We start from the raw sequence: 27,544 nt of genomic DNA on the forward strand, positions 1-27,544 counted from the left end.
TCCCCTTCCTGCGCGCACCTCTAGGGTCGGTAAACACGCTTGCAACTGTTCACGACTGTGTCCGTTAAAACTTCTCACGATCTCCTACAATGAGAGAAGACACCGGTGCCCTCTGTCCGGTAGCCGTGGAAACTTTTCATTTCCGAATATCTGCTATTTTTTTTCGCCTGTCATTCTTTCTTTATTGGCTTTGAAAACTTCCGACAATGTTCTAAGCAGGGTGTCGAACCGGAACCGAACCGAAAACCGGAACCGAATCTGTATTTTTTCCGGAACTGAACTTGAACCGGAACTGAACCGGAAAAAAATTAACGGTTACCGGCTCATGTCAAAACGGTTTGGCCACGCGCTGTTGACAATGAATGTGCTATCAATGCCATTTGTTTTTTAAGTGCCGTCAACTGACACACACCTCGCTTAAATATTTTTCTTCCCCACTGAGTCTTAGGAATATAAACGCTGCATCCATGAATCTTGAAAAAGGCTGCATCCATGAATCTTGACATAGGAACCAGTATTGCGCTGGTCGCGGCTTGCACGGAAAAAAAATTGGAAGGCTGTGCAAAAAAAAAAATTGCGTCACGGGATTTCATTTTCCTACAATCTCGTAAATCCTAAATGCTGCTGTGTGCTCATTTCATAACATGTTTCTAGAACGCGCGAGTTCTTGAAGCTTGCTTCCATTGGAATGAGAAAAGAAAAGGCTTTGGAGTTTGATAATAATGCATCCGGTTTCGTATAGGCACTTAGAAGCTAACATATTTGTGAGACAGCGAACTCTTCTATTTTAATATTTATCCTATTACGTCCTTCTGGCGTTGCGTTCGGTGAAGTGTTTTTCATATTCCGTATCTTGTTTAATGAAAACTTCTTTCTAATTTGAGTTACCGAAAGCTAGTTCAAATAAAGAAAGCTGTATTTTCTCCCCACTGTTCCTTCAATTGCTTACACGCCGAGATGGTGGAATAGTTAGCGAGTTCTACTTGTAAGTGGGTTTGTAAGGAGGTCGCGGATTTTACAGCTACTGCGTCGGACCCAAGTAGATGAAGTCCGAATGTGTAAATGTCGGTGAGGTAACCTTTGAGTGCACATAAAGGAACCATTCCTGGTAGAAATCCCTGAGCCTTACACTACGATGTATCCTGTTTCGTATGTGCTGATTTCAGATGTTTTATTTGTAATTTATTTTGATGTTGCAATTTGTCATTTATAATTTTCGAACCGGTTCGCGAACCGGTTCAGCACCCCGAACCGGTTCGCGGATCGAATTAATCGAACCTGAACTGAACCGGAACAAAATAAATTTACCTGAACCCGAACCGTAACCGAACCCGTATTTTTTTCGGTTCGACACACTGGTTCTAAGCAGCCTTCTCTCGTAGATGACTCATATGCTCAGTCTCGCAAATACCACGAAATCTTTGTGCCAGTGTGTTCTCTAAGAACCTGTGTTTCAGAGTTTCCAATTGCTCAATCGGGTTCACACAGTTCATGGGTTGCGTTTGCCCTACGAGGTGCAGGGAGGTGACACATGCTGGTCCTCTTGGCTCGTCTAGGAACTGATCTCTGGATGCTTTTCACGTGCAGAGCCATACACTGTGCGCGAGGCCCGGATTCACGTACGCCATGTGCGGGACCTGCTGAAGTCCCTGGATGCCGGGGATGCGTACAACGGCATCGACTGCAGCTCCCTGGCATTCCTCAACGTTGTCACCCAGGGAGACATCCTTGGTGAGGCTTTCTTACGCCTTCTTCCGCGGATTTCGCACGTGGGACGATCTTCCTTTCGGAACGATCCGAATCTGAATTTAAGGGGGGAGGCTGGTCTTTAAATGGTAAAAAGCTGGAGAAAATTCACTTTTGAGAAAATGGCTTTTCTGGAATTTAGACATACCCACCCAGCTCTGGGCAAAATATTATTGCTCTATCTAATTTTTAAGTATGAAAGAAAAATATAAAGTCTTAATTTTCTATGAACATTCAGTACACATACTTCAAGGGCTTTTTTCTCTCTTCACACTTTTTTCACAAGTACCGATGCCTTACAGGCGTTTTCTGAAGTTTGTCTTGGACAATATTAACACGTTTGGTGCCATTTTAATCGCGAAGAAAGGAGCTGTGCGATGATGCTATTTTTATAGTCTTCCAGCTTAAGAGTTCTATCCAATTAATTACTTTCTTAAATAATGAGAAAGCATCTCTTTTACACTATAATTGCAATCATTTTTTAGTGACATAACCCTCTCAGTTAAGATCTAAAATAGCATCACCGCACAAATTACACCTTTGTGAATACAGTTGCATTAAAAATTTTGATAATTTACGAATACTTTTTCTTTAACGACTCGTAACAAATGACCTCATAAAATTAGGCCAATCTCCCATAACTCTGGTTCTAGTAAAGATATTCAATATCTGATTGCATATTTGGAATAGGTGTGAGATGTGTTATACCAGTGTATAATATGATAAGTATTCCTTTGTAAATAAAAAAAATTGCTCAAGCCCCACATCACCCCTTAAGTCGCCCTCGGATTTGGCGAGGCGGGAGTTTGAAAAGGGTTGCCAGGTGGCGGAAAATTCTTTGTCGCAAAATTAAGTGTTAAAAGTTGCGGCCTATCGGTGCATTACCGGCACGAAATGGCACTGGGGTGGCAAAGTTTAGGAAGTTAGTCTGCACATGATTTGCTCGACAAAAGGAGAGGTATAAACAGCTTTTAGTGCTCTTTTTTTATGATCTCACTAGAACAGGTCGACTTTATGACATCCTCTTCACGTAACAAAAATTGTTTGAAAAATTAATGTTTTCTTTTTTTGCAATGAGATTGCCGAGGCTGACTTTCAAAATGAAATTAACTGACGAAAATAATCCCTGGAGAAGGGGAACAAGGGGGACAAGGGACAAGCACAAATCTCCAAGCAAAGCTAGGTGACTGGTGCGCGACCGAAAAAGTCCGCCTGGTCCTGGTATCGAACCTGGGACCATATCATTTGCTCGACTGACGTTTCACTCCTGGTTAGCTCAGTTGGTAGATTGCTCCACTGGAAATGGGGAGGTCCCTAATTCAATACCAGGACCAGGCGGATTTTTTCGGTCACGTACCAGTCCCCTATAGGGTTACCAACCGTCCTGGATTTTGCGGGACTGTCCCAACTTCTTAATAAATGTCCCCAGTCCGACATCATCCCTGTCGGGACAGCAATGTTTCCCGGATTTGGTACAGGTCGTCCAGTTTAAAATTCTGTGATCCAATGCATGCCCAACAATGTGCGTCACGCTGCAAAGCACGAATCTCAAGAAGCCATGCTGCGGTGGCTAGCATTGGCCGCGAGCAGCCTTAGCCCCTTAGCCACTTTACCATGGAAGCCACGGCAAGCCAGAAATCGGGCGACATTGGTGCCGGGCCAGGCAGTGCCTGTTATCATCATCATTGTTTCTATAAACCCCTTTCTGTCTCCCTTCTCCTCCCTCGCAGACTTCGTTCATTGAAGAGTTCGTAACCCTAGTCACCTAGCTCTGTTTGGAGATTTGTTTTCGTCTTTTGTGCTCCTGGTTCCCCTTCTCCAGAGATGATTAATGCGAAAGCCTTAACGTCCCATGGAGCGAGCTGACGTCATCAGTTTGAAGTGCGAAAACGGCACCTAGTTTCCCTGATCCCAAAGGTCCCATTGGCTGGCGCACGGCGACGAGGCTCCCATTGGCCGCTGTGCGCGTCAGTTTCAACGATTGCCACCAGATGGCGCTGCGTGTCCGTGCCTCCAGCACGCCGATGAAACTAACCGCCACAACCCCATGCATGCCACTACGGGCCCCGCGCCGGTTAAAACGGACACGTTGGCGCGCGCTCGGAGGCTTCCGCTCGTCTCGCCGCCGACCAACATGCTGTCGCCTCCATCATCCACATCGTCGCAGGTGCTTCTGCCACAACTCGAAAACATTACTCGTGCCACAAAACTCCGCGGATCACTCCGCAGAGTTCCATTCGATATTCTTGCTTTCGCATTCACAACTCATAAGAAGTGCTTAGCTGTCTTCTGACTTCTTTTTAGTAATTCTTGTCCAGCTTGCTTGCACCTTGAAATAATTGCATTATCATTGAAATTAACTGTTTTAGTATATAGGAATAGCTAATAAAATTTAAAAAATTTTCTCACAAACTGCATAATCTGTGGCCAGCTTTTATGTCTGCAAATGAAGCGTGGCGACCGTCGATTCGATAACACTCGGTCAAAACGGCATTCACTTCGAACTCTGATTTCACTATAGTATGTTGCAGGTTAAGAAGGTAGGGCGAGGGAAAGGAAAGTGGGGGGAAAGAGGAAGAGGATGCAATACTGGCGAGGGGACGGGGTTTCTTTTTCCCTTGCCAGCGTTGCATTCATTACCTCCTCTCTCACCTTCATTTTCCTCGCCCTACCTTCTTGAGTGTTCACAGACTGTACAGCTCACGCGTGGCGCTTCAGCCAGGAGTTGGCCGTAAACACGAGAGGCCTCTCTCCCCGCAGAGAAGAAGAGCAGAGCGGAGTCTGTCGACTGCACGCCTCCCGATTACATCATTCCGGGCTCCAAGGAGCCCCCGCCGCTCGTGCCCCTCCTGCCACAGGCCAAAGAGCAGAAGGTAGGGCAGTGCCTTTTGTCTCTTTTGTTCTTCCTTCTTTTCTTTTGGGCGCTATTATTTTGGGTTTGGTTGCTCCGAATTTTACAACCCAAATTGTGGCCCCACATCCGTGTGTTCGGATACATGTGTGTGTTTGATGACGGTCTCAGATGTAAGAAAGAAAAATAAAGTGTGCAAAACTAAGCTGATCATGTGTTTGTGCCAACTGTGCACTTGTGCTCTCTATCTCTAAGACACGAATCTGGACAGAACGAGACCTTAAACAGAGGCCTACCTACATTACGTTTGTCTAGCGTATTTCTCGCCTTTCTTTTTTATAGTTGCTGGCTTGCCTGCTGCAACATTCGTGATCCCATCTCATTCCGTAAATTGCAGAACTACCAAGCTCTGAAAGTCCTGACCACAAGTGGCTGGAATCCTCCGCCGGGCCCCAGAAAACTGCATGGTGAGGCAGCAAACTCGGTGTGAACATTGTCTTTCAAGACGGTCGAATCCCGATGAGTGGCGAACTGGCGTCGCACTCACGGGGCACTTTTCTCAGCCCAAGTGCTTGTGTGGTTGCTCTAAAACCTCCTTCATAATTGTTGTACAGAGTGGACGTTGCTTCGTTATAATGTCTCAAATATTCAATAGTGCACGGTTGATACATCTTTAAAAATCTGCATGATCCAGAAAAATGTGCCAACTATAATGTTTTTGAGAAACTTCCACAGAGTTACTTGTTACATATAGACTTCCTCGGCTGTAAAGAACTGCCATATTTATTCAGACTTGTGTCAGCTCCTTTTTTAGCACTCTCCTATAAAATTAGGTACTGGCCTATAATCGTAACCAGAAAATGACAACCTATAAGAGTGAGTAAAATTTCTGAGTGCATTGAAACTAACACGGGTGCTCCTTCTTGTCAACCACTGCTCCTCCCATTCTTGATCTGGGGTGATGTACCACCAGGGATGGGCATAATACATGCAAATATGTATTGAAATACAAATACAAAATACTTCGTCAAAAATGCATTTATTACAAATGTAATTACATTTCCAAAAAAACATTTAAGTACAAGATACAAATACAACCAAATGTATTTGGTCTCCTCCAAATACTTTTCCAAATACATTCCTCAAAATTTGCGTCGGCGACTTCAGGGCACCTGCAACGGGTTTCTGGGTATCTCATTTTAATTTTGCATCGCACACTCGGGAGTTAGTGTGCGAGGCTCTAGTAACGTAATGGAAATAAAATCACAAAAAAAATGTAATCAGCTTGGACGTAATAGGTGAAAAAAGTACAGAGCTTAAAGCAGCTTCTTTTGTCGATTACATTTTGGTATAGACCAACAAAGGACCGAGACGACCAAGACGCGCAGCACTAGCTAGAGAATTTTTTATTGTTGCAACTCGCACCAGTTACGAAAATCTGGACGACCCGCACATTTAGAATCTTCCAGGCAAAAATATGGATGGAAATCAGGCTGGAAAGCATCACAAGTTGTCACAGGCACTTATTTAGCCAGTCTGCCTGTGAACGTCGATTTCTTCACTATTCTTGCCCTGGACTAGCAACGTAATTGCAAAGTCACTAAACGCTTGTGCTTGATTGAGAGACACTGCATTCTGTGCAGAACATAGTTTTCTTCCTGCTCTGGACACGTCTTAAAATGAGCAAAATGAGTCATGACAATAAATTTGAGGGATGTATTTTTGCCCACAAAATTGTATTTAATTACAATTGTATTTGAAATACCCATGTTTTAGTATTTAAATACACACGTCAAATACATTACTCAATTTGTAATTAAATACAAATGCAAAATACACAAAGTATTTGAAATACTGCCCATCCCTGTGTACCACTTAGTATTCCCGTTTTTCACTACAGTGCTTAACGTGGTTTTAGCAGGTCGTTTCTCTTCACATGGAGTCGTGGTAATTCAGATGTGCATGACGTTGATGTGTTTGCCGGCTGCCGGAGGTGTGTGAGCGGAGAATGAGTTCTCCCAATGGTCTGCAGGGGACCTGATGTATCTGTACGTGGTCACGCTGGAAGACAAGAGGTACCACATCACCGCATCAACTAGGGGCTTCTACGTCAATGAGTGAGTGCTCTCCTCTATGCCCGGTAGTGCGGCGTTGCATGTTGGCTCGCATTAGTCGGCTGCTCTAGACACTGTCATTGTTGGATGATTGCTAAGCCTTGATTTTGCATGCCAGTTTAGTGTCCCACTTTGAGATGTTGACAGCATCTAGCAAACAGGTATTTTGTTAATTTTAATATGATATTGACTATTTTATCTGTTGACAAGGTACAGAGCATTTGACGAGAACAGAATATAGCTGGCGTTTGCTTTTGGGATGTTTTGGCAAAGCAAATTTGGTAGTGACAGTGACCCCATGGCAAATTCCGAGCATAATTCGAACACCTAGGTTAATAAAGGGAAATTTGCATCGCCCCCTATTTTAACATTAAGCTATTCCTTATTGTTGCATTTATTTGGTAAATTCCTCGAATATATTTGTTACACCCCCTGAAAAAGGCCTCGATTTTTGGAAGAAATTCATATTAAATGTGCGAGCAAATACAGCAAGCAGGCGAGGAAATTCTGAGACTTCTTCCCGTTAGATGCTTTGCAGTCATTTCGTATTCTCAGACTGTCCAACAATGAACTCTTTGAAAGAGGTTTCGGTATTGTCCCGACAGCAGTGTGCACTTTCATCTGCTGTACTCCGCTTTAAGGCAGTGAGTGACAAAGGGCAATTGAGGAAATTGCATGCAAGGTTTTCAAGTGGAGTAATTGGTTTTTTTGTTCCCTCGCAGATCCACGGAAGAGGAGTTCAACCCTCGGCCATCGTCACCCAAACACGTCTTCCACTCTCTGGTGGACCTCCTTGGCCAGGTGAGTCTCACAACTTTAGGTTTTTGCGGCAATCTACGAAGTTTTACGTTTCCTCACGACGGCACTCGACGTTCACTCGTCCCTTTCAATTTGCGACTCGTTCTGGCGAGCGACGTTTCTCCGGAGGCATTGTCAGGCTGACTCGTTACCTGATGTGCAGGTCAGTGCGTCCTTCAAGCGCAACTTCGCGCTGATCCAGAAGAAGCGGACGCAGCGGCACCCTTTTGAGCGGGTGGCCACGCCGTACCAGGTCTACTCGTGGCTGGCGCCCCCTTCCGAGCATTCGATCGACTCCATACGGGCGGAGGACGGTGAGGAACTACTTTTCTCCGTCACTCATAAAACAGTCTTAGGTTTTTTTTTTCGGCTAGAGGACGGCTGGAGCCGAAAGGTGTCTGTAAAAGGTAGTTAAGGGTGTGACCACTCACTAGCCCCAAACCGATGGCACCCTAGGCAGAGAAAATGGTTGCCTAGGGCAACGTGCTTGATGGGGGCGTCTGGTTTGTAATGATCTTATTGTCAGCACGTTCCGTGATGCAAAGGGATTATTGAGGGCTGTGTGGGTGCTGTACGCCGTAGCTACTTACATAATTGCCGCACCATTTACGAAGGAGCTCCGTTCATCTACTCTTTCGCCATGGCTCGCATAACTGATTGTCGCACCCCGTCCAAGGAGCGCCCACCTTATGAAAAGGTGCAGAATGTATATGTTCCCAGAAGTGTGATTTAACATCTAATTTGCTTCGCTTCTTTTGGGCACGCGAGTCTCTTGTCTCAGTCTCATCCTTGTGAAGTTCCTTCCTCGAACTTTAAGCATTGCCTCTTCACGCACCCTGTGGGAAAGTGGGAGCGCAGACATTGGTAGTCGTTAGAACGAGCACAGTACCTAAACTGAGCTCTTGCGATTTGTGGTGTGCAGTGCTGATATGCAGTTCGTCCTTATGTGCGAAGGAAGCTGAAGCTACAAGCACTAACATTTTCTGAATTATGCTTGCATTGCAAATGTGTGTGTACTCGGCGGGAATGTTGAAAGCATGGATCTGCTCCTGCTTCCATTCTAATAGCTTCTAATGTTCGCATTTAAAGGGATGCTGAAATGAACATTTTAAAGGGTATTTAGCCTTGGAATTCCAATTTGCCGTAGAAAAAAGTTTAAAAATATATATATATATATATATTCATGTTTATTAACTTTGAAAGAATGGTTTTTGAAGCTTGCTCAGTCAAGTGTGCAGGAATTATCTCGCAACAAAATTATTTTTTGCATGCCGGCAGCCCTTAGAGTCAGCAAAGAGCACATTTTAAAGCTTTTAGATTAGGGCTGCTTTGTGCTGATTTATCATAGTCAGAGCATCTCATCCTCATTGGAAGTGCCATTTACTTCAGATTTGGTCTGTAGAAGCTTCCCAAGTTTAAAAGTCAATGTCCAGGAGAACCCCATATACTATACCTAATTGCAAAAGATGCGGAAAATATGGTACGAGTAATCTTAATTAAGACCCGAAGCAGAACTTAAGATTGGTCTGGCGCGGTGACGTGATATTGTACTATCTTCAGCTGCTCTCTTTTGACAGTATCTTCCACTTCCGATCGTATTGGTACTTTGCTGCTCTTTGGTGTCATTTGCATCTTATTTCTCGGCAGTGTATCTCTCGAGGATTGCCCGCTACCAGAGTTAGCTCGCCCACAAACGATGCAGGCTGGTAGCCATTGCCAGGAAATTAACAAAGTCTCTAAGAGGAAGGTGCTAGCTATGCTCCAGGTGAATTTTGTGTACCTGGGACTCATGGAAAATAGAGGAGCCTAAAATTGAAACTTCAAATGCATTTTTCTCAGTTCCACTTTTTTGTAGGAAAAAATGTTTGAGAAAATGTGTCATTTGACGTTTTAAAAGTTTGAAGATTCATTCGAAGGTGTCCTGGACTGAAATTTCCCAACAAGTTAAGGTACTCATAAATAAATAAATAAAAAAAAAAACTGAATCCTTCATGATAAAAACTAATTATTTAAAAGCACAAAAATTCACGTAATTTTCTTGTCCTTATTGGGTGCTAGTGTTTATCTCTAAAATTGCATTTTCTACTATTAGTTCTTAGCTTAACTTGCACTATGAAATTCTTCTTCTCACTAAAACAAACATTTGTGGATTCCAACTAAGTTTTCTTGATACATTTCACAACGAAGACACCTTTTTCTGGACCCTGATATGTATAGTATGTTGTAGCATTGGCCTATAAGGCTGAAATTTTAGGTGCCGTCATTGATAGGAATCAATTCATCCTGAAACTTTGAATCAATTTGAGTGAAGGGTTCAAAAGTTGACCGTCCCAGGCCATATCCCCCCTTAATAGATCGCTCACATTCAGAAATAAGTTAATTATGATCAGGAGTATCTGTAAAGAAAGCTCGCTCGTTTGTGTTTTGAACGGATCGCTATATCTTTCAAACGGCCGATTTTAGTGAGCGCTCTAAGAGAAGCCATCGGAAAGTAAGACGCGTCTCTGGAGGCTGTGCATTCATAACGTCCATTCTTTCAGCATTGGCAAGGCTAGGGCGAGGTTGGCATGGTTATGAGCTTTGCCACTTGGTGGCGTCAACGCATGACGACCTAGCCATCCAAGATACCCATAGACTGGATGGACAGTGCCAGCCGAGGCAAAAAAGTGACCCATTTGCACCCAAACTTCACTGACCTCCTCCTCTCCTCGATCTCTCCTCCTCTCCCCACAGGTGTTAAATAGGTGCAGGAGAGAAATCCGGTTCGGCCATGCTCGACAGGGAGCGTGCGGACATAGCTTGCCGTCGTACTTCCACAGAGTGGCGCTACTTTATGGGAATTCAGGCGTAGCGGCATTCCAAGTAACTTTGGAAACATCCACCACGTGCAATCTGGCGATCGTTTTGTTCACTTTAATTTAAAGTTTTCGAGACTTTCTGAACAAAAGAGGGGCGTCTCCGTGGTGTTGCCAAAACATGGTTGTCATTTAGACAATAAAATAGGTGCCAGAATTTAGTCTCTATACCCCTCTAAAATGAAACAAAGTATATGCGGTCGCTGTAGGAAATGGAGTTGAGCTTGCTGAGCATTTCCGACACCTGCCGTTCCCTCCCACAGCCTTCTCGTTCAAGCTGGGCTACGAGGAGCACATCCCGGGGCAGACACGGGACTGGAACGAGGAACTGCAGACAACGCGGGAGCTGCCTCGCAAGACGCTGCCGGAGCGATTGCTGCGGGAGCGGGCCGTCTTTAAAGTGCACAGTGACTTCGTGGCGGCCGCCACCCGGGGCGCCGTGGCCGTGGTCGACGGGAACGTCATGGCCATCAATCCTGGCGAGGAAACCAAGTGAGCAAGCCCCCTGCGGCCTTTTTTTCCGAGTTTTTCTAGTCGTAACCGGGGTCCCACGTTTTCGGAAAAGTTCGATGAAATCCAAACACTTCTAGCCAGTAAGAATGTGGCGGATTCGGTTCATCCGAGAAACTCCTAATTTGGAGGCTTCAAGTACGGAATTTTTATTTCAGAATGTGTTCTATCAGTTGTTTTCTGTAAGAAAATTGTCACGAACAGGCCTCAGGGATGAACATCATAGTCATAGACGAGCATCAAGAATGAGCGTCATGGACGAGCGACATGCTGGGAGCATCACACCACGTTTAGGTTATATATAAACGGGTGGTCCAGCTGTGCCATTTGCGCCATATTGATAAATTCCTGCTTGCCTGCACCTTGCTGCGTCCAAAGGGAATAATTGCGCCAAACTGTGCCAAGGCGAACAAATCTACGAACGAAATGGTTTTTGGAAGAGTTTTCATTTTCGTCTGATAACTGTGGGAATCCAATGGGGTTTGGCCGTCACAATCCAATCTAGGTTTCCGGCTCCGCGGCATTGTTTCACAGGGTTTGCACCAATTTTACCGACAGTCCTAACGCGCCGCTGTTTTAACAGTTTTAGTTGCATTTCGAGGTGCACTATTAAAGATTAGCAATCACAAGTCATTCTTTTTTTTTCTGCGTGCTCATTGTTTAGAGCGTGACACTGTTTTATACGAATGTGCTCGCACATCATTCCCATTTCGCTAGCATGCTCAGTTGGCACTGCTTGGTTACGAATTGTTGCCTTTTTTCATGCCGAATGACCTGAATCCTTGGTCGCTCTACTCGTTAAAATGTCTATTAAAATGCGTATTAAAATGCCTGACGCTCTCCGTCCGGCCCGCAGATGGCCGCGGTGTTTCCAGTGATGCCCAGCTTGCGGCCGGGCATCATTGGAACGAGCATCATTGCAGAACGAATGCTTTACAGCATTCATTCTGCAAAAGTTGAAGGAGGAGGGAGGACCTTCCACTCTACTTTTAACATGTCACCAACTAAAGTACATCATAACTGCTAAATTTGGGTTTTTAATGGGCATCACGAAGCTGATCGCATGAATGCATGCCGGTATCACTAATAACGAACTGTACTGAATCGCTCCAAATTACGTATGTGCTGCTCTAAAGCTGCTCTGAAAGACGACTTTTTCTGATACAAACATGCTCCATAACGAGATTTTTTCTGCTCCGAAAATTGCTCCAAACTCAAAGCTAGCTGGACCACCACTCTAAAAGCCTTAAAGTACTTCTGACTTTGTTCGATAGCTACGTTTGTATCTTTTCTTTTGTGCTATGTCATTACTTTCTGCCCTTTTGTCTCTTCACTTTATGGCACTGTGTGACGTGGAACAGTTTCGTTTTTTCTTACCGAAAAATACCGGGGAAGTGCCCACCCCGCTTCCACTGAAAACTAGGTTAATCTAGACATGGGCGCTTGTCCGGTCAACTTGGGCACTTAACGTATAATTTGTAGAATTCTCAAGTTTGGGAAATGTTAATTAATAGTGGGTGCTCCCGCAATATTTTACAATGCATTTTTTTTTTTTTCTTTTCTGTCCAGTTTTATTGTGTCTCTGGTTGGAGAATGTAGTATATTGAAGTAACTAAAACGAACTTTCCCTAACAATCTTTTCTATTCTTTCGCAGGATGCAGATGTTCATCTGGAACAACATCTTCTTCAGCCTGGGCTTCGACGTGCGGGACCACTACAAGGAGCTGGGCGGGGACGCAGCGGCGTTTGCGGCGCCCTGCAACGACCTGCAGGGGGTGCGGGCGTACGCGGCGGTGGACGTGGACGGCCTCTGCACCCTGGGCACCCTGGTGGTGGACTACCGGGGCTTTCGAGTCACCGCCCAGTCTATCATCCCAGGCATCTTGGAGCGGGAGCAAGACCAGTCCGTCGTCTACGGCTCCGTGGACTTCGGCAAGACCGTGGTCACCCGCCAGGACTACCTTGACCTGGTGACGCCCTCTTCTTCTTCGGGGTTCCCTTTCGGTTGTTCCTTCTTCGTTAATTTGTTTAAGTGCTCTTGAATGGCGGGTGCTGCTGTAATGATGCACTGCAGGAAGATTGCACAGCTTCCTGTTGTGCGGGAAGACCTCCAATGATGGTGCTCTTCAGGAAGGTCTCCAAACTCCTTGCTGCGCATCATTGTGCACGGAAACGACGGCTAGTGCCATGCGTGGGTCGCGCCGTCGGGTCGAGCCAGTATCCACTCTTTTTCTTTGGCTATTGTGAGGGTCCTCTTTCAGCCATTTGTTCGCTTATTTTACGTGCTCATGAACGGCACGTGCCATGGCAATAAAGGCTGGCCCACACACTTGCGACTGCTTACAACCGTGTGCCTTAAAACCTCTTAAGATCTCTTGCAAACGAGCGAACACACCGTCTTTTGGGCAGCTGTAGAAAACTTTGCATTTCCATGTACTTTCTACTTTTTTTTTCTTGGCTCGAAAAACTTCTGACAATGTTATGAATGATCATTTCTCATAGATCGGGCATACACTTGACCTCGCAAATACCGCAAAGCCTTCGCTCTAGTGAGATGCAGTTCCAGGTCCATCTCGTAGATGGCGGCAGCGTGCCTGCGTGTTCTCTCGTCGTAAGAGATCGCAAGAACTCTGTCGTAAGCAAACGCGAGGGGATGTGAACGGACCTTGATACACAACAGGAGGATTGGAGGTCTTCCTGTTGTGCATCAGTGCGCGTGCAAAGACGGCTCGCGCCACATGTGGATCGCGGCATCATGTCGAGCCTACATCTGCCATCGATGGAGTGGAGTGTCCCATCGTGCTAATTTCGAGAAATCGCTCGTAACTTGTGATTCGGGCAGTGTACTGGGCTGGAACTGTTATGTCCCCCTTTCACCATCGGGACTTCCTTCCAATGAAGTTTCGGCGTTCTGCAGTGCGTGGTTCGTTAGTGCACCATATAATGCCCCTGTCGTTTTGCTCAGGCAAACTCTGTGCATTCGTAAAGTTGATAGAGGAACTTTTATGGGTGGAAGCCAATCTTACGGGGAAGACACTGTTTTGGGACACTGGCTATATCTTCAGGAAGGCTGAAGGTCTCTTTTGCGTTGTATCAACTGCACCGTAAAAGACTAGCCCCAGGTAACCCTAACAAGCAATCTGGTGTGTTGCTTTTTTTTTTTTAACCCTCGCTCGTTGATGTTGTGTTTTTTAAAGCAGTTGTGACAGTAGTTTGTTAATCTTCTTTGCTTTTTTTTTGCAGCTGAAAAAGGCCGGGAATGCCCTCAAGATCCTTCCCCACAGGTAAAGGTTCTCAGCATCGTTGTTGACAAACTCACTTTCGTTCTTGAGGTATGTTCCGACTCTAACCGAGATTTTTGTCTTTGAAGCGTCATCAACGAGAAAGGCGAAGAAGTGGAACTCTGCTCTTCGGTAGAATGCAAGGTAATATGATTTTACTCGGTTATCTGGTTGTAAAATAGGTATGTTCAGCTGCCAAAGTTTCTGGAATGAAGTTGTGCAGCGGTGTGGCAGCTGCTTTCCTTGGTTCCTGCCGACAATGTTACGATGCCTTCCTTCTTGCATAGGGTATCATCGGCAACGATAACCGACACTACATTCTGGACCTGCTCCGGACATTCCCACCCGACGTCAACTATCTCATCCGTAAGTTGTCTGTAGTTCTACTCCGGAAATGTCATCATGGAGCTTTGGTCTTGGTGCTTTGCTAGATGCGTACTAGTACAGTGTTTAGCAATGATGCCAGTGTGGGAATATGTCCCTAAAATATTGCTCTTTTTTTTTAATGTTTAGTGAAAATTGTAAATGGAAACTAGCTCTGGACAAGAATGCTTACGTGGTAGTAGTTTGAAGGGGTAAAGTTTTGGGGAATATAATTCTTTCAAATGCATAAATATTTATTTATTTTTATTATTGTTTAATCTGTATTACTACATCCTCATCAAGACATCTGCTGGGACTGGTCTCATCAAAGTACAAAATGTGTCAGTATGACAAGCCTAGTGCATTTTCTGGCTAATTAAAACACCTAGTTGAAATCAAGACTTGGATTTCATTTAAGTAGGTTCTAAGATGTTTACTCAAACAAAGTCCAGTAAGAATATGTGTGACTTCTCATGCTCTAAACATAGCTGTTAACCATTAAAAAAACATAAAAAAAAAAATTTGATGAGATGCAATAGGAAACTATATAAAAAGGACAGAGAAGCATTTTCTTTCATTTGTGTCTTCACTGAGTTTGGGTGTTGTGCTCTGTCCCAGTGGACGGAGTGGAGCTGTGCAAGGAGTCACGGGAGGCCGGCTTCCCAAGGCAGCACAAGCACAAGCTGTGCTGCCTGCGCCAGGAGCTGATTGACGCCTTCGTCGAGTGAGTGCCCCCTTGTCTTTCGGGGTTCACATTGCGATGTTCCCTACCCAGCTCACCTGCATACTTTTACTTCTTAAGGACTGCTCGATCATGCGACGTTGGTGAATGAACGACAGAGAGGTTAGGCTGGACACTATTTTAGTTGGCTACTCTAGTGTACTGGGGTCAGGGAAGACAGGAATGCCAGCGAAGATTAGCAGTAAAAGGCTCGGACTTTGCGCTGGAGCGAGAATTTAGCGATAAAACTCGGTTTTACAGTGGAGCTGTGAAGGGCTAGTTTCTCCAGTGTCGTGTCCGCGGCCAAACAAATGTCGACACAAAACTCTGGACAGCTACCGCCTTCTATAAGCAACGGCGGCAAGCTTTCCAGCCTTTGCACTCCGGTTTTCACCAGAGTGGAAAGGCTAAATATCTCTAGGCGTCGTCCTAGAAGGCGTCTTAGGCGTCATCCTAGACGTTGTCCTTGAGGTCTTCTGAGAGGTTGTCCTCGAGATCATCCTAGAAGTCGTCCTAGACGCTGTCCTCAAGGTCGTCCCTGAGGTCGTCCTAGGCGTCGTCCCCGAGGTCTTCCTAGGCATTGTCCTCGAAACCGTCCTAGAAGTCATCCTTGAGGTCGTCCTAGACATTGTCCTTGAGGTCGTCCTAGAAGTCGTCCTTGAGGTCGTCCTAGACGTCGTCCCTGAGGTCTTCCTAGGCATCTTCTTAGAAGTCATCCTTCAGGTCGTCCTCTAGGCGTCGTCCTTGAGGTTGTCCTTGATTTTATCCTCTAGGCATCATCCTAGACGTCGTAAAGATAACAGCTTCGCTGGTCTTCCTTTTTCACCGGAGTGGAAAGGCTGAAAGTTTTTGTTCACAATTTCTGGTGCACAGCCTGCGCTTTGCAAACGTTCCTGTTTAATGCAAGTCCACGATATATGTCCATGTCCTAGCTTTTTCGAAAAGCAATGCCTACAGTTCTTACATAAAAGGAGCACTTTATGGTTCTTAAGAGGAGCAACAAACTTCACGACACTAACTGGTGTGACGGCGAAGGTTTTCGAAAGAGCATGTTGGCGCAATACCAGGATGAACTGGAAGGCACCACATTCTTCCAGAATGCTCCTTCAAGCATGTTGGCCGTCACTACCCATAGTAGGAGTCCCAGTACCGAGACACACTAGGGGTGTTCTCCGGACCATGTTTATGCCTGTTTTGGAGACATTTACTACTCTGAAAAGGACCCGTAAATGGCACTAGCATCGTAAATCGAGCATGCTTAGAAAGAGGTCGTCAGCATGTGCCAACAATGGGCTTAGCACGTGCTCCAGTTGAATGCCGTGAGGGAGAGAATGCGCCCTCCTTCTTGGACCAACGCGTGTCATTGGTGGTTCTCTCCTATCTTCTTATGCTTTCAGGGCGAGGTATGTGTTGTTCATGAAGCTCGCGGCCTTCCACCTGCGTGGTCTGGACAAGAAGCAGCAACTGCTGAAGGACTCCAGCAAGGTGAGGACCCCGTTTTGCCAACGCTTAAGGGCGGGGGCTTTTCATTTTCTGTTTGCAGTCTGCCACTCTTCTATTATAGTTTGTCCATCTTCTATGAGGCTACGCTTTCCTAGCTCATGCTACTTGAAACAAATTGCACTCTCCTTTTGTTCATGGCGGGGGCCGTGCTCACGATAAGAGATTCGACCGGTAGCCGGGAGCATGGCGTAAGAATGCTCGGGTGGAGAAACGCCGTCTCCGGAGGCGTCAAATTTTCATTCCCATTTCTTGTGTGCGCCAACGGATGACTCCACAGTTGTTGAGGCGTACGAAGGGCTTCTGCTACGCTGGGAGGAGACCGTTCAGTGACTGCAGTGAAGCTTTGCATGAGCTAACGTGCCAGTTAAACATGGCATTTTGAAGTGGCCCTGGGAATTCCTGATTTATATAAAAGGCTCGAAAGAACACGTTCTGGCGGGTGACATTTTCAGCATTTTCGCACATGGTGCTTACTTTCTTCATAAAGGGAAAAACTCGTATGGGCTGCACCGTAAGGACTGCACCGTAAGGATTGCGCACTACGCTGTGGAATGGTAATTGTTGAAGTGTATAGAGCAGGCCCTCGGATTCAAGCGCACTATCGGCATGCCAAGTGCTCAGAATCGATCACGAGGGATGGGACGCTGAAGTTCACTTGTGGCGGCGGTATGCCATTTGCTTATTTAGTATGTCCGACTCCACACCAGGCAAAACACTTCCTTTGTTTTCACAAACGAGCCCTCTTTAAAATTAAAAAAATAAATAAATAGAATGCATTACTGGCATACTTTTCATGACCAAGCTTACATGCTAGTGCATGAAAGGGGCTTTTGGGTAGCGTGCTACTTCTTCCTTTCACGTGATTATGCCCAAATGTCTATCTACAACTCTAATGAGGTTGACCGCTGACAGGACTCATTGAACGTTAGTCCATGCACAAACGCAAGGAGGCAGAAACATGGCAGAAATATGCTTCAATCTATGAATTTTGTTTATTGAACAGAACTAATTTGTTGATACAAGCAACATTTGATGAACAAGATGTAATGGTGCACTACTTTTGCACTTCCAGGGTAAGTAAAACTGAATGTGTTAAAAATAGTGCCGTTTGCTGCAAGGAGGGCACTGCCAGTCCACGGATCCTTTTCCTTTTTTCTCGATCTTCGTAGGGTAGCAGGGGTTGCCCGGAAACTTTGTTGGAACTGCGTCTTTCGCCAGAGCAGCTTTCCGTGGGGCACTTACGAGAACTTGGCCCTTGGAGACGCTTTTTCAGGATTTGCCCACAAACCTCAACTAAAAATGTGTCTCTCGGATGAAATTTCTCGGCTGCAGCAGGCGGCCTTTGGTCGGGATTGCATCATACCATACCTTTATTTAGGCGGTCCTCTCCTTTGGGAGTAACAAAAGGGGATTGCTTCTCCGTTCACGTTTTGCATTCCGCGTTGCACGAAGCACTTCTTCCCCATTGCTCGCAACTTCCTGAAGCCAAATCTGGCCAGAAACAAAACAATAACCGCAGAAAACTGCGCAGCGTTGCAGCCCAGCACATGCTACTGCTCACAAAAGGACGGCCACGCCATTGGTGGCGTGCCCTGGTGGCAGTATAGCAAATCGCGTGCTGATCTTCGCCACGACGCCCCTTCGGAAGAGGCGTGGTTTTACGTCACCCAAAGTATTTTTATCACCGTGGGCGGGGTTATTACATCCGCATTAGTGTTACATTAGATACTTGAGGTTTCACCTCAATGAGATATTTTAGAGTTCTCTCTGGAAACTGAACACAAACGAAGTGAAGACAACATGTAAGGTTGAGGGACAAGCGTTCCTGGTTGTGCACCTGTGAATGACATCAACTGAAACCACATCAAAGTAGTTTAGAAGCTCTTGTGACGCTGCAATTAAGGACGACTAGGTCAGGCTAAAGTGTCTATCGGGTGCAGAACTAACAGCTAAGGCCGTCAAAGGTTGCACTTAGGGGGCTCGGGTCTGGTACTTTCCATCTCGATGGCAAGTGCTTGAGGCTGGCTATTTTGGTTTCAGGAAGAAGACAAGGAGGCATCTGCTGGCAAGGCGCTCGCAGACGAGGCGAAGGTAGACGAACCCTCGAAGCAGACTGAAGCCGTGACCGCCACAGACACCTGCACCACCAACGGAGTCTCCTCTGAAGGTGCACCAGCCATTTCCAGCTATCTAGTTGGATAGCCTTTTGGGTGCCTGCTGCTTTTACTGGGCTAGCAGTGGTTGTCTTTTATTAGCACAATGTAATCACACCGTATATCCTAAATCTGAGAGCTCCTGCTTATGCAAGGGATTTTCCTAAACACAGTTTCTTTTGGCTTCCAAGGTGATAATTTCTAAGTAACTGAAGACTTGCAACGGTGGAATGGGTCGGAAAAATCTGGTGAATGTGACTGATATAGTCTAGCACGATGGTGCTATGTACAAGTTTTTAGATGTTACTTTTTTTTTAACAGTCACAAGCCAGAAGGAAGTGATTGCAAAGGCAGCTCAGGGAGTCGGGTCACTGAAGGATAATGGTAAGTGACACCGCACTAGATGTTTGTCAGAATCTGCACCTTTCTTACAAAGATTTAAAAGTAGTGTGTCACGTAAGGCCTCTAAATATTCTTTTGCTCCATATTCTTTTGCTCCGTTTTCAGAATTTGACATTAGGTTCAACCCGGACGTGTTTTCGCCTGGTGTCAAGCATGCCGGTGATGTGAGTTTTTATTCTATTACACTGTGCTTGTACAAATTAGATTTTTTTTTTTTTACATGGTTTCGCACTTGACATTTTGATGATGCTTTGTACATTGAAGTGATAACTTATTTGGAGTGTATTGCACACTTCTTCTGGACATTCCCTTCATTTATCTCCTGCTTGCATAGAAAAGGCCTAAAGGCTTCCAGTTCTTGAGTTCTGTTCACTAACCACTGCAGGCTGTTGTGAAAGCTCTAGTATTGGTTCATGGCACTTACTTTCTCCTTCGTAATTACTTGCCAACAAGCGAGGCTGTTCTTCTTGTAAGGCAGCCTTTAGGGCTCCATTGAAGGCTCAATCTCTTTAATGTCTCGTGTTGTCCTTGCCAGGAGGAACGTTTGAAGAAGGAGCAGAGGCTAGTCAAAGAAGCGGCAGACTTTCTGGTGGCTGACCAACTGCCTGCATTCGTGAGTACTCTTTTCTTTTGCTGAAAGCAGAGGATAGTTGCTATGTCATCGGTTGCTACTGTGTAGGTCTGCCACCGGACGGTAGCAGAAGGCACCTTTTTGTTGCTTGCGGTGACTTTTTTTGTCTTTGTGTACGACAGGTGAAAGACTGCGCAGATCACTCCTGTTCACCGATAGACGGGATCACCCTCAGCGAGGCCATGCACAGCAGGTGAGGGTTTTGGTCTGTATTTTAGCTGGTGGGGACGTTTCTTTGCGACGAGTCGTTTGGGGTAATTTTGTAGGAAGGGACTAGCTGAGATCAACATACTCTCCTTTCGACGCAAGGTTTTGTTTGCGCAAAAAGCTGGGGTTATTTCTTAGCCGTGTAGGTATGACACCCTTTTTGGGGATGGTAGAGTTTTCTAGAAAAGACTGCTTCAGGTATTTTCTGGAAGGCGAGGATCGTATAGAAAAGTGGGTGGACGTAATTCGTCTGGAAGGGTTCTTAGGGAAGGGGAGAGAGAGTGGGACGATTGGGGGAGCCACGTTGAAACCGTCGAAAATTGCATGGTCCGTGTGCAACCTCAGGGAGGGACCAGCAAACTCCACTAAAAAAATATTTTTTTACTCGGCGAAGCTGCTGCCTGTTGTTTATAACCAAGGTTTGTTTGATTAAACATACGGTCGGTGTGTCCTGAAATGTTCCCGTCCACCTTTAAGGCTGCTGGCGCTAGTTTTTTTGTTTTTTTTGCTCTATCGCTTTTATTGAATTACCTACCACTTATACCGAATTCTTTTGCCGCTTCGTTGACGAGGGATTACTGCAACAACATAGACGTTTTGCCACCTATGTGGGTGGATACATTGACCTGGTGTTTAGGGGTGCACGAACCAGTTCACTAATTCAAAATGTCCTTGTACTCGAGTCGGGCTATCTTTGTGGACTGGTTAACATGCTCCCTCACCGTGCCAAGAATGATACTTCCGAAAAGTACTCAAATAAATGTAGATATACTGGCTCTTGGAGTATATTTGCATTTGCTGATGGTTTGTGGCCATATTTTTTTGCAGGGGCATCAACATGAGGTACCTAGGCAGATTTGCTGACATGGTGGCACCCATTGAACAGCTCAAATACCTGCATGTGAGTGTTATCGGCGCAGGACAGTAGATCTACAAGCTCTGCCTATGTGCAGTGCGTAAATGTTGGTCCGTAACATTACTGTATGGGATGAACTGCTCAAGCATGCTGGCAATAGACCCTTTTCTAAAGTTCATCGAGAAACTCTGGTGGCCACCGTACACTTTGGGCATGGCTTACTGCCCTAACCGATCTTATACATTTGAACTTGAGCATGTGCTTAAATGCTGATGCAGCACTTACGTCCATTGCCTGCTCAAAGTTCATGCCCAACGTATGACGGCCTCAGGGAATCGACACAACTGCTATTGGACGACGCACACTTTCGAAAAAGCTCTATTCCGTAGCCGGGTTCTTGTAACTATTCCCGTTTTCTTCAGGATTGTAATATTTCTCGCTCCACATCAGTGACCGACATAGGTCTTGCGGCATGCAAGAGGCGTCGAAACATTCGGCCACGGTTCAGTGTTCAGGGACCGGCAACTGGAAAATCTGTTTCCGAGCTGATAGAGACTGAGTATACTAAGAATGTTAGAATGGACAGTTGGGATAGTTGGTATGTATTTATGATGAAAAACGGCGCAAAAATATGAGGACAAAGGAGAGAGAACACAGGATGAGTCACTGACCATCAACTTCTTATTTTGAGAAACGCAATCTTGTTCATATAGGGTCTTCTTTTTCTTTTACTGTGTTGTCGCTTCTTTCTTGTTTTTTCCAATGAGAAGTTATCCCAAGTCTAGAAAGTTATCTCACTGTTCCTCACATTCACAGATTTCTGGCTCACGCACGCAGTTTTCTTTTTTGCTATATGGTGGGCTTCCACTGTCCCCCTAGACAACTGAGCTTGGTGTTTATACAAAACATTTATGTCTCTGAACCATAGTTCGCAGTCGCGGCAGTGCATTGCTAAATGGGAGTACGCCCCACCTTTTTACGAACTGTGTTGTTCGCGAAGTCAGATGTTTAAGCACCTTCCCGTCTGTCCGATATGCAAGTGTCCGCAGGGGAATGGGATTTCGTAGGTTAAACCCCTTTCTGGCAAGACGCAAACGTCATGCCATGCTTAACGTGGCATCCATTATTGTCTCTTTGACTGCTTTTTGCACTTTATTTTTTTTACCGCGGTGACAATCCTGCTTGGTTTGTTGCGGGCTCAGAAAACAGCGTTCACGCCATATTTTGAGGCGACTCCCTTTATTCCACGAGAAAGGCGGTGAATATATGGTATGTCTGTTACATTCTTTTTTTGTCTTTCTTATCTTTACCTTTGCATTGTTTTTTGGGATCCTCTTTGATGTTACGGATTATTGGGTGGTGCCCGCTGAACACATATGGACACAGAAATTTACAACTGCCAGTTACGGATTAATATGTCACATGCCGATGTGATAACTGTGTCGGGAAAGTTAGTCTCCGAGCCTGGCTAATCGAACGGAGGAGCGTACTTTCATTTCGTGGATGCAGGATTTGTTAGCGCTGACCGCAAGCATGAAAGGGCAATACCGTTTTTGACGAGTTTTGAATGTGCCGATCTATAGTCAAGTGAGGTCCTAGTGGTTCTGGGGTCAGAACACCATATATGTTCTTCTTTGATGTCCACTAGGAGAGCCAACATTTTTTTTAATATCCTAAAATGAGGAGATTTAAAGATCCTTTTGCATCAGGTTCGTTTCATGTTACCTTCCAAGAAGATGCCCAGTAAAGAAGGCAGACCCCCTTCCTCCCATTTACGAGCCTTTGTCGTGTTCAAAGACTTAAGATACCCTCTGCTCGTTGCGCAGGGCGTGGCGGTGGCAGAACTGATCACGCGGGCAGCCAAGCACCTGCTCACGACCTACCTCCAGGGGGTGGATGCGTCCAATATGGCCACCGCCATCAGCCACTTCCTCAACTGCTTCCTGGCTGCACCTTCGGCCAACGTTCAGGCACCGGTGTCCTCGGACGAGGTACGCACGCTTAGTCTTCCCTTCGCCTTTGTTTGAGTGGAATGGACTGTGAAATGGACGGCAGATAAGAATCGGATGATGGATTGTGTTCCGCTGTGGCTATTGGCTGCACCGGGTTCTTAGTGTGGACAGCTGAACAATTTAGACGAAGCACTAATGTAAAAAATGAACCAGGACACCACTGACGAGCAACTGTGGTACTACAATAAAATTTATCGTAAAGGAAGTTCGACAATAGTACATGCGTAAAATTATGACTGATCGCCACCCACTCATCTCTTAAATCGCCACAGATACTTTGTTTTTTTTGTGGAGCGCGACAGAAGCGGTGTTGATGCATATATAGCTTTTTTTTTATGGCTAGTGCCTCGATAATTTTCCGTGCAAACTGATTTTTGTTTCTCGTTTTTTTTTGTTTTTTTTTAATAACGAAACTTTTGACCTGTCCCTGCTAAACCTTTGACATACGCGATTAAGCAGATTATCAGTCTGCACTCTTCACAAAACCCAGCGTCTGTAAACAAAGGCAGATTCTTGTTTCGCGCATTTTGAAGGCGAAGCATTTACTTTGAGCTCTAGCCAGCCAAATTTAAAATAACTTGTTTCGTGGTCCCTTTAATTTGGGAAGTGGACAGAGATATCGTCTTACCCTGGTGACAAGCACGGGTGTTGACTGTGTGCTCCTGACGTTCGCAGCTCAAGAGCAACCGCAAGAAGGGCAAGAGGAAGGGCAGGCATAACCTCTCGATGCTAGGTGAGTGCAGCTCTGCCCAGTAGGTCTCGGCAGTACCCTGTTTTGTTCGACAATGAACAGTTTAGATGATCGTAGCACCAGCACGTGACTGAGTCATGGCGACGTAATACGCGTATGCAGAACATTGTGATGAATCGGGGAAAAAAACATTGACTCTAGAAATTCATTCTAATCTTTGACATTTATATTTTTAACAGAGATTGTGTCATAGGGCTCGGTTTTAAGAAAAAAGCAAAACGTTACACTCGAGCGTTACATTTGCCAAGGTCATACAAGCAATATAGCCTCATAAATATCTTGCTTAAATGACTTCGAAGTTAGGACGTCACGTGGCAGCCTGATGTCACGTGACCTCATAACATCACGTGACGTCGCGCACGGCATGTGTCCAGCTCATTCTCGGCACATTCTGTGTGTCACCGGGTCGATCAGATTGAGTCGAGACACGCTTAACTTCTTATTCCTGCACTTGGGTCGTGTTGCAGACAACACGGAGTGGACGACGCTGAGCCCCCGGTCGCTGTGGGAGCAGCTGCGCGGGGAGCTGCACTCCTACTACGGCTGGGAGTTCCCCGCGGGCACCCATGTGTTGTCGGGGTGCCTCGAGGACCTTTTGGAGTCGCTTGGGGTGCACAAGTGTGTGCTGCTGCGCTCGCTCTGCCTCAAGTGCGGCCTGCAGCTGCTGCATCGGGAGTATGCCCTGGAGCAGCGCACAAGGGCGCCCTTCACCGAGGAGGACGTGGTGAATGTGTTCCCTGTGGCCAAGCACGTGCATCCCCGGGCCACGGATGCCTACAGCTTCTACCTGACGGGCCAGGGCAAGATCCAGCAGGGCTTGCTCAGGGAGGGCTACGAGCTCATCAGCGAGGCCCTCAACCTCATGAACAATGTGTACGGGGCCATGCACCCGGAGATCGCCCAGTGCCTGCGCCTGCTCGCCAGGCTCAACTACGTCATGGGGGACTACGTGGAGGTGGGCTCTCGCTTTCTCTGCTGTACTATGTCTTGCCTTAGAGGCCCGTTTACACAGTACCATATGCTTTGGTTGCTTTGCATTAAGGGGGCTTGCGTTTGCTATGCCGCGAGTCATGAAGACATTTGTGCTTCACATGAAGAGTCATGCAAGTCTATGTGGAGGTGGGCTTTCGCTTTCCCTGCTGTGCTATGTTTTGCCTTAAAGGACCCTTTACACAGTACTGTATGCTTACGTTGCTTTACATTACGGGGGCTTCCGTTTGCTTATGCCGCGAGTCACCAAGGCATCTGTGCTTTGTATGAAGCGTCATGGGAGGCTATGTGAAGGTGGGTTTTTGCTTTCTCTGCTGTACTATCTCTTGTCTTAAAGGCCCGTTTACACAGTACCATATGCTTGCATTGCTTTGTGTTATGAGGTTTTGCGTTTGCTATGCCGCAAGTCACCGAGACATCTTCGCTTCGTATGAAGCTTCATGGGAGGCTACGTGGATGTGGGCTTTCACTTTCTCTGCTGTGCCATGCCTCGCCTTAAAGGCTATGTTTGCACAGTACTGTATGCTTACATTACTTTGTGTTACGGGGGCTTGCGTCTGCTTATGCCGCTAGTCGCCAAGACGTCTGTGCTTCGTAGGAAGCATCATGGGTGGCTATGTGGAGGTTGGCTTTTGTTTTCTCTGCTGTACTACGTCTGGCCTTAAAGGTTCATTTGCACAGTACCGTATGTTTACACTGCATTTTGTTATGGAAGCTTACGTCTGGTCATGCCGCAAGTCACCAGGACAACTGTGCTTTTTTGTATGAAACATGGCAACCAGTTCAAATAGTAGTTTTGCACGGAACATACAAAACACGGATGTCCCAGTGACTTAACGTAATTTAAGATAATTTAAGCAAATGCCCCCATTTGAAGGGGCTTCAAGTCGAAGCGAAGCCGACGTTAAGAGCCAAAAGGCCAGTCAAGCGGCGCCAAAAGCACAATGTCGCGGCTTTCGCCATCTTTCCGTGCTTGCTCCTTCGCTGGCTCATCTGATTAAATGCAGAGAGTGTGCCTTGACTTTGCGCTTTATCCTTTTTGCTATTCTCTGTCTTGTTACTGATGGCAGTATCAAACACTCTTACATTTTTTGCAGGCAATGGCTTACCAGCAGAAAGCAGTGCTCATGAGCGAACGGGTGAATGGCATCGACCATCCTTACACTATCACCGAATATGTGAGTTTTGCTCGCTATTCGAAGAGGCCAGTGTCCAATCAAATATCAGAACAAGGCTGAAAAATTTGGACCCTGCTAATTACCTGTACTGCAAGCAATTACTAACTAGTACTGATGATAGCAAGGAATGAAAAGATTTTTGGTATTAATCGAGAGATCTACCATTTACCCAAAAAATCGAGGTGGTAAGCCACCTGGTTAGTTATTGTCTCAACCTAGAACTAGGGCGGGCCTTGGTAAAATGCATGTGCTCTAGCTCTTTTCAAGGAGCTTCAGTTCACGATACTGTATAGGTTTTTGGTGCTTTTGAATGCTGTGTGAGCTGATTTCACATAATTTCTTCATATATTGAGCATTTTTGTTGGCTTCTTTGAACTTGGTAGCATTGTAAAAACATGCTGAATCTGTCATCGTGGGCGTGCCAGTGTATCGTTGCATGAACGTTCCCAGTGTTCAACTATAGGTCTTGGGTCTTGCTCGACAGACATGCCTGTCAATGGAACGTCTAAAGTCATTGCGAGGACAAAGGGGTCGATACTGTTTGCGTTGTGTGCGTCTTGCAGACCCACTTGGCCCTGTACTGCTTTGCCAACTCGCAAGTGACCACGACGCTCAAGCTGTTGTACCGGGCACGCTACCTCATGCTCCTCGTCTGCGGGGAGCTGCACCCAGAGATGCCCGTCCTGGATGTGAGTGTAGTTTTGTCTTTGTGGTTCTATTGCTCTCCTCTCCACCAGACAAGCAGATTTTGTTTTCTGCAACAAACTAAACAACTTGAGACTCGCCCACGAAATCAATGTCTTTGCAGTTAAGCCTAAGAATTGCATCTGAAAGTTACCCTCAATCCGATTCACACGACGAACTGATCCGCGGACGGGTCAATCAAGTGACGACGTGTCCGCGGTTCGTCCGTCTCCCAAGCGTATCCACACGAGAGAGACGACGAGCCGACGCCGGCGAGGATGGACCAAACCTTTTCGCTACACGCCCGAAAGTGCCGCGAAACAACAGCATCGCGCCGTGGCACCGTTGCCGAAGAGAGAAATCAATGTTTGCTACCGCGATACAGGATCGTTCGCCGCTGTTAGGTACAGGTCGACAGAACACAGTGATAGGCTTCACGCGAAGTGCTACTAGCTTTACTGAACCAAGACATGACAATGACACGGGCATGGTCCTGCTCGAAAAGGCTTGTGCGTAGAAGCGACGATGTTTTGGGCTTATGGAGGGGCGTGTGGAGACTCCCTCACGCACTCTGCGCTCGTGCACAACACATTACACAGCTCACTTTGTATCTTTCTGATGACAAGGGTATTTTTTAGTCTATACCTCATTGCAGGCAGAGGTCGGCATTTTAGGTCGCCCTCCCTCACCCTCACAGCCACACTCACCTAAGCCCCTCACTCACCCTCACCCTCACAGCCACACTCACCTTCAGCCCCTCCCTCACCCTCACAGTCACACTCACCTTCAGCCCTTCACTCACCCTCACTGAACCTCACGGCCCTCACGCACTCACCGCCCTCACGGCCCTCACGCCCCTCACGGCCCTCACGGCCCTCACGCCACTCACCGCCCTCACGGCCCTCACCGCCCTCACCGCCCTCACGGTCCTCACCGC

At 46.2% G+C, this 27,544-nt stretch overlaps 1 protein-coding gene across 1 annotated transcript in view; it reads left to right on the forward strand.

The window, feature by feature from the left end:
* Positions 1-27,544, forward strand: part of LOC115311625 (clustered mitochondria protein homolog) — a 56,584-nt gene that overhangs the window by 17,516 nt on the left and 11,524 nt on the right. The window contains exons 4-27 of the mRNA XM_029970366.4: positions 1,588-1,731; positions 4,507-4,619; positions 4,995-5,064; positions 6,630-6,714; positions 7,434-7,512; positions 7,673-7,823; positions 10,628-10,856; positions 12,530-12,845; positions 14,119-14,159; positions 14,246-14,300; positions 14,444-14,522; positions 15,138-15,243; positions 16,638-16,725; positions 18,784-18,910; positions 19,218-19,280; positions 19,404-19,462; positions 19,834-19,911; positions 20,052-20,122; positions 20,965-21,037; positions 22,819-22,983; positions 23,680-23,737; positions 24,223-24,710; positions 25,843-25,923; positions 26,487-26,612. Of these exons, the coding sequence (XP_029826226.2) occupies positions 1,588-1,731; positions 4,507-4,619; positions 4,995-5,064; positions 6,630-6,714; positions 7,434-7,512; positions 7,673-7,823; positions 10,628-10,856; positions 12,530-12,845; positions 14,119-14,159; positions 14,246-14,300; positions 14,444-14,522; positions 15,138-15,243; positions 16,638-16,725; positions 18,784-18,910; positions 19,218-19,280; positions 19,404-19,462; positions 19,834-19,911; positions 20,052-20,122; positions 20,965-21,037; positions 22,819-22,983; positions 23,680-23,737; positions 24,223-24,710; positions 25,843-25,923; positions 26,487-26,612 (2,945 nt within the window). The remainder of the gene's footprint in view (positions 1-1,587; positions 1,732-4,506; positions 4,620-4,994; positions 5,065-6,629; positions 6,715-7,433; positions 7,513-7,672; positions 7,824-10,627; positions 10,857-12,529; positions 12,846-14,118; positions 14,160-14,245; positions 14,301-14,443; positions 14,523-15,137; positions 15,244-16,637; positions 16,726-18,783; positions 18,911-19,217; positions 19,281-19,403; positions 19,463-19,833; positions 19,912-20,051; positions 20,123-20,964; positions 21,038-22,818; positions 22,984-23,679; positions 23,738-24,222; positions 24,711-25,842; positions 25,924-26,486; positions 26,613-27,544) is intronic.

Source organism: Ixodes scapularis, unplaced genomic scaffold (genome assembly GCF_016920785.2).
Source record: "Ixodes scapularis isolate PalLabHiFi unplaced genomic scaffold, ASM1692078v2 PGA_scaffold1__304_contigs__length_218370807, whole genome shotgun sequence".
Taxonomy (NCBI): Eukaryota; Metazoa; Arthropoda; class Arachnida; order Ixodida; family Ixodidae; genus Ixodes; species Ixodes scapularis.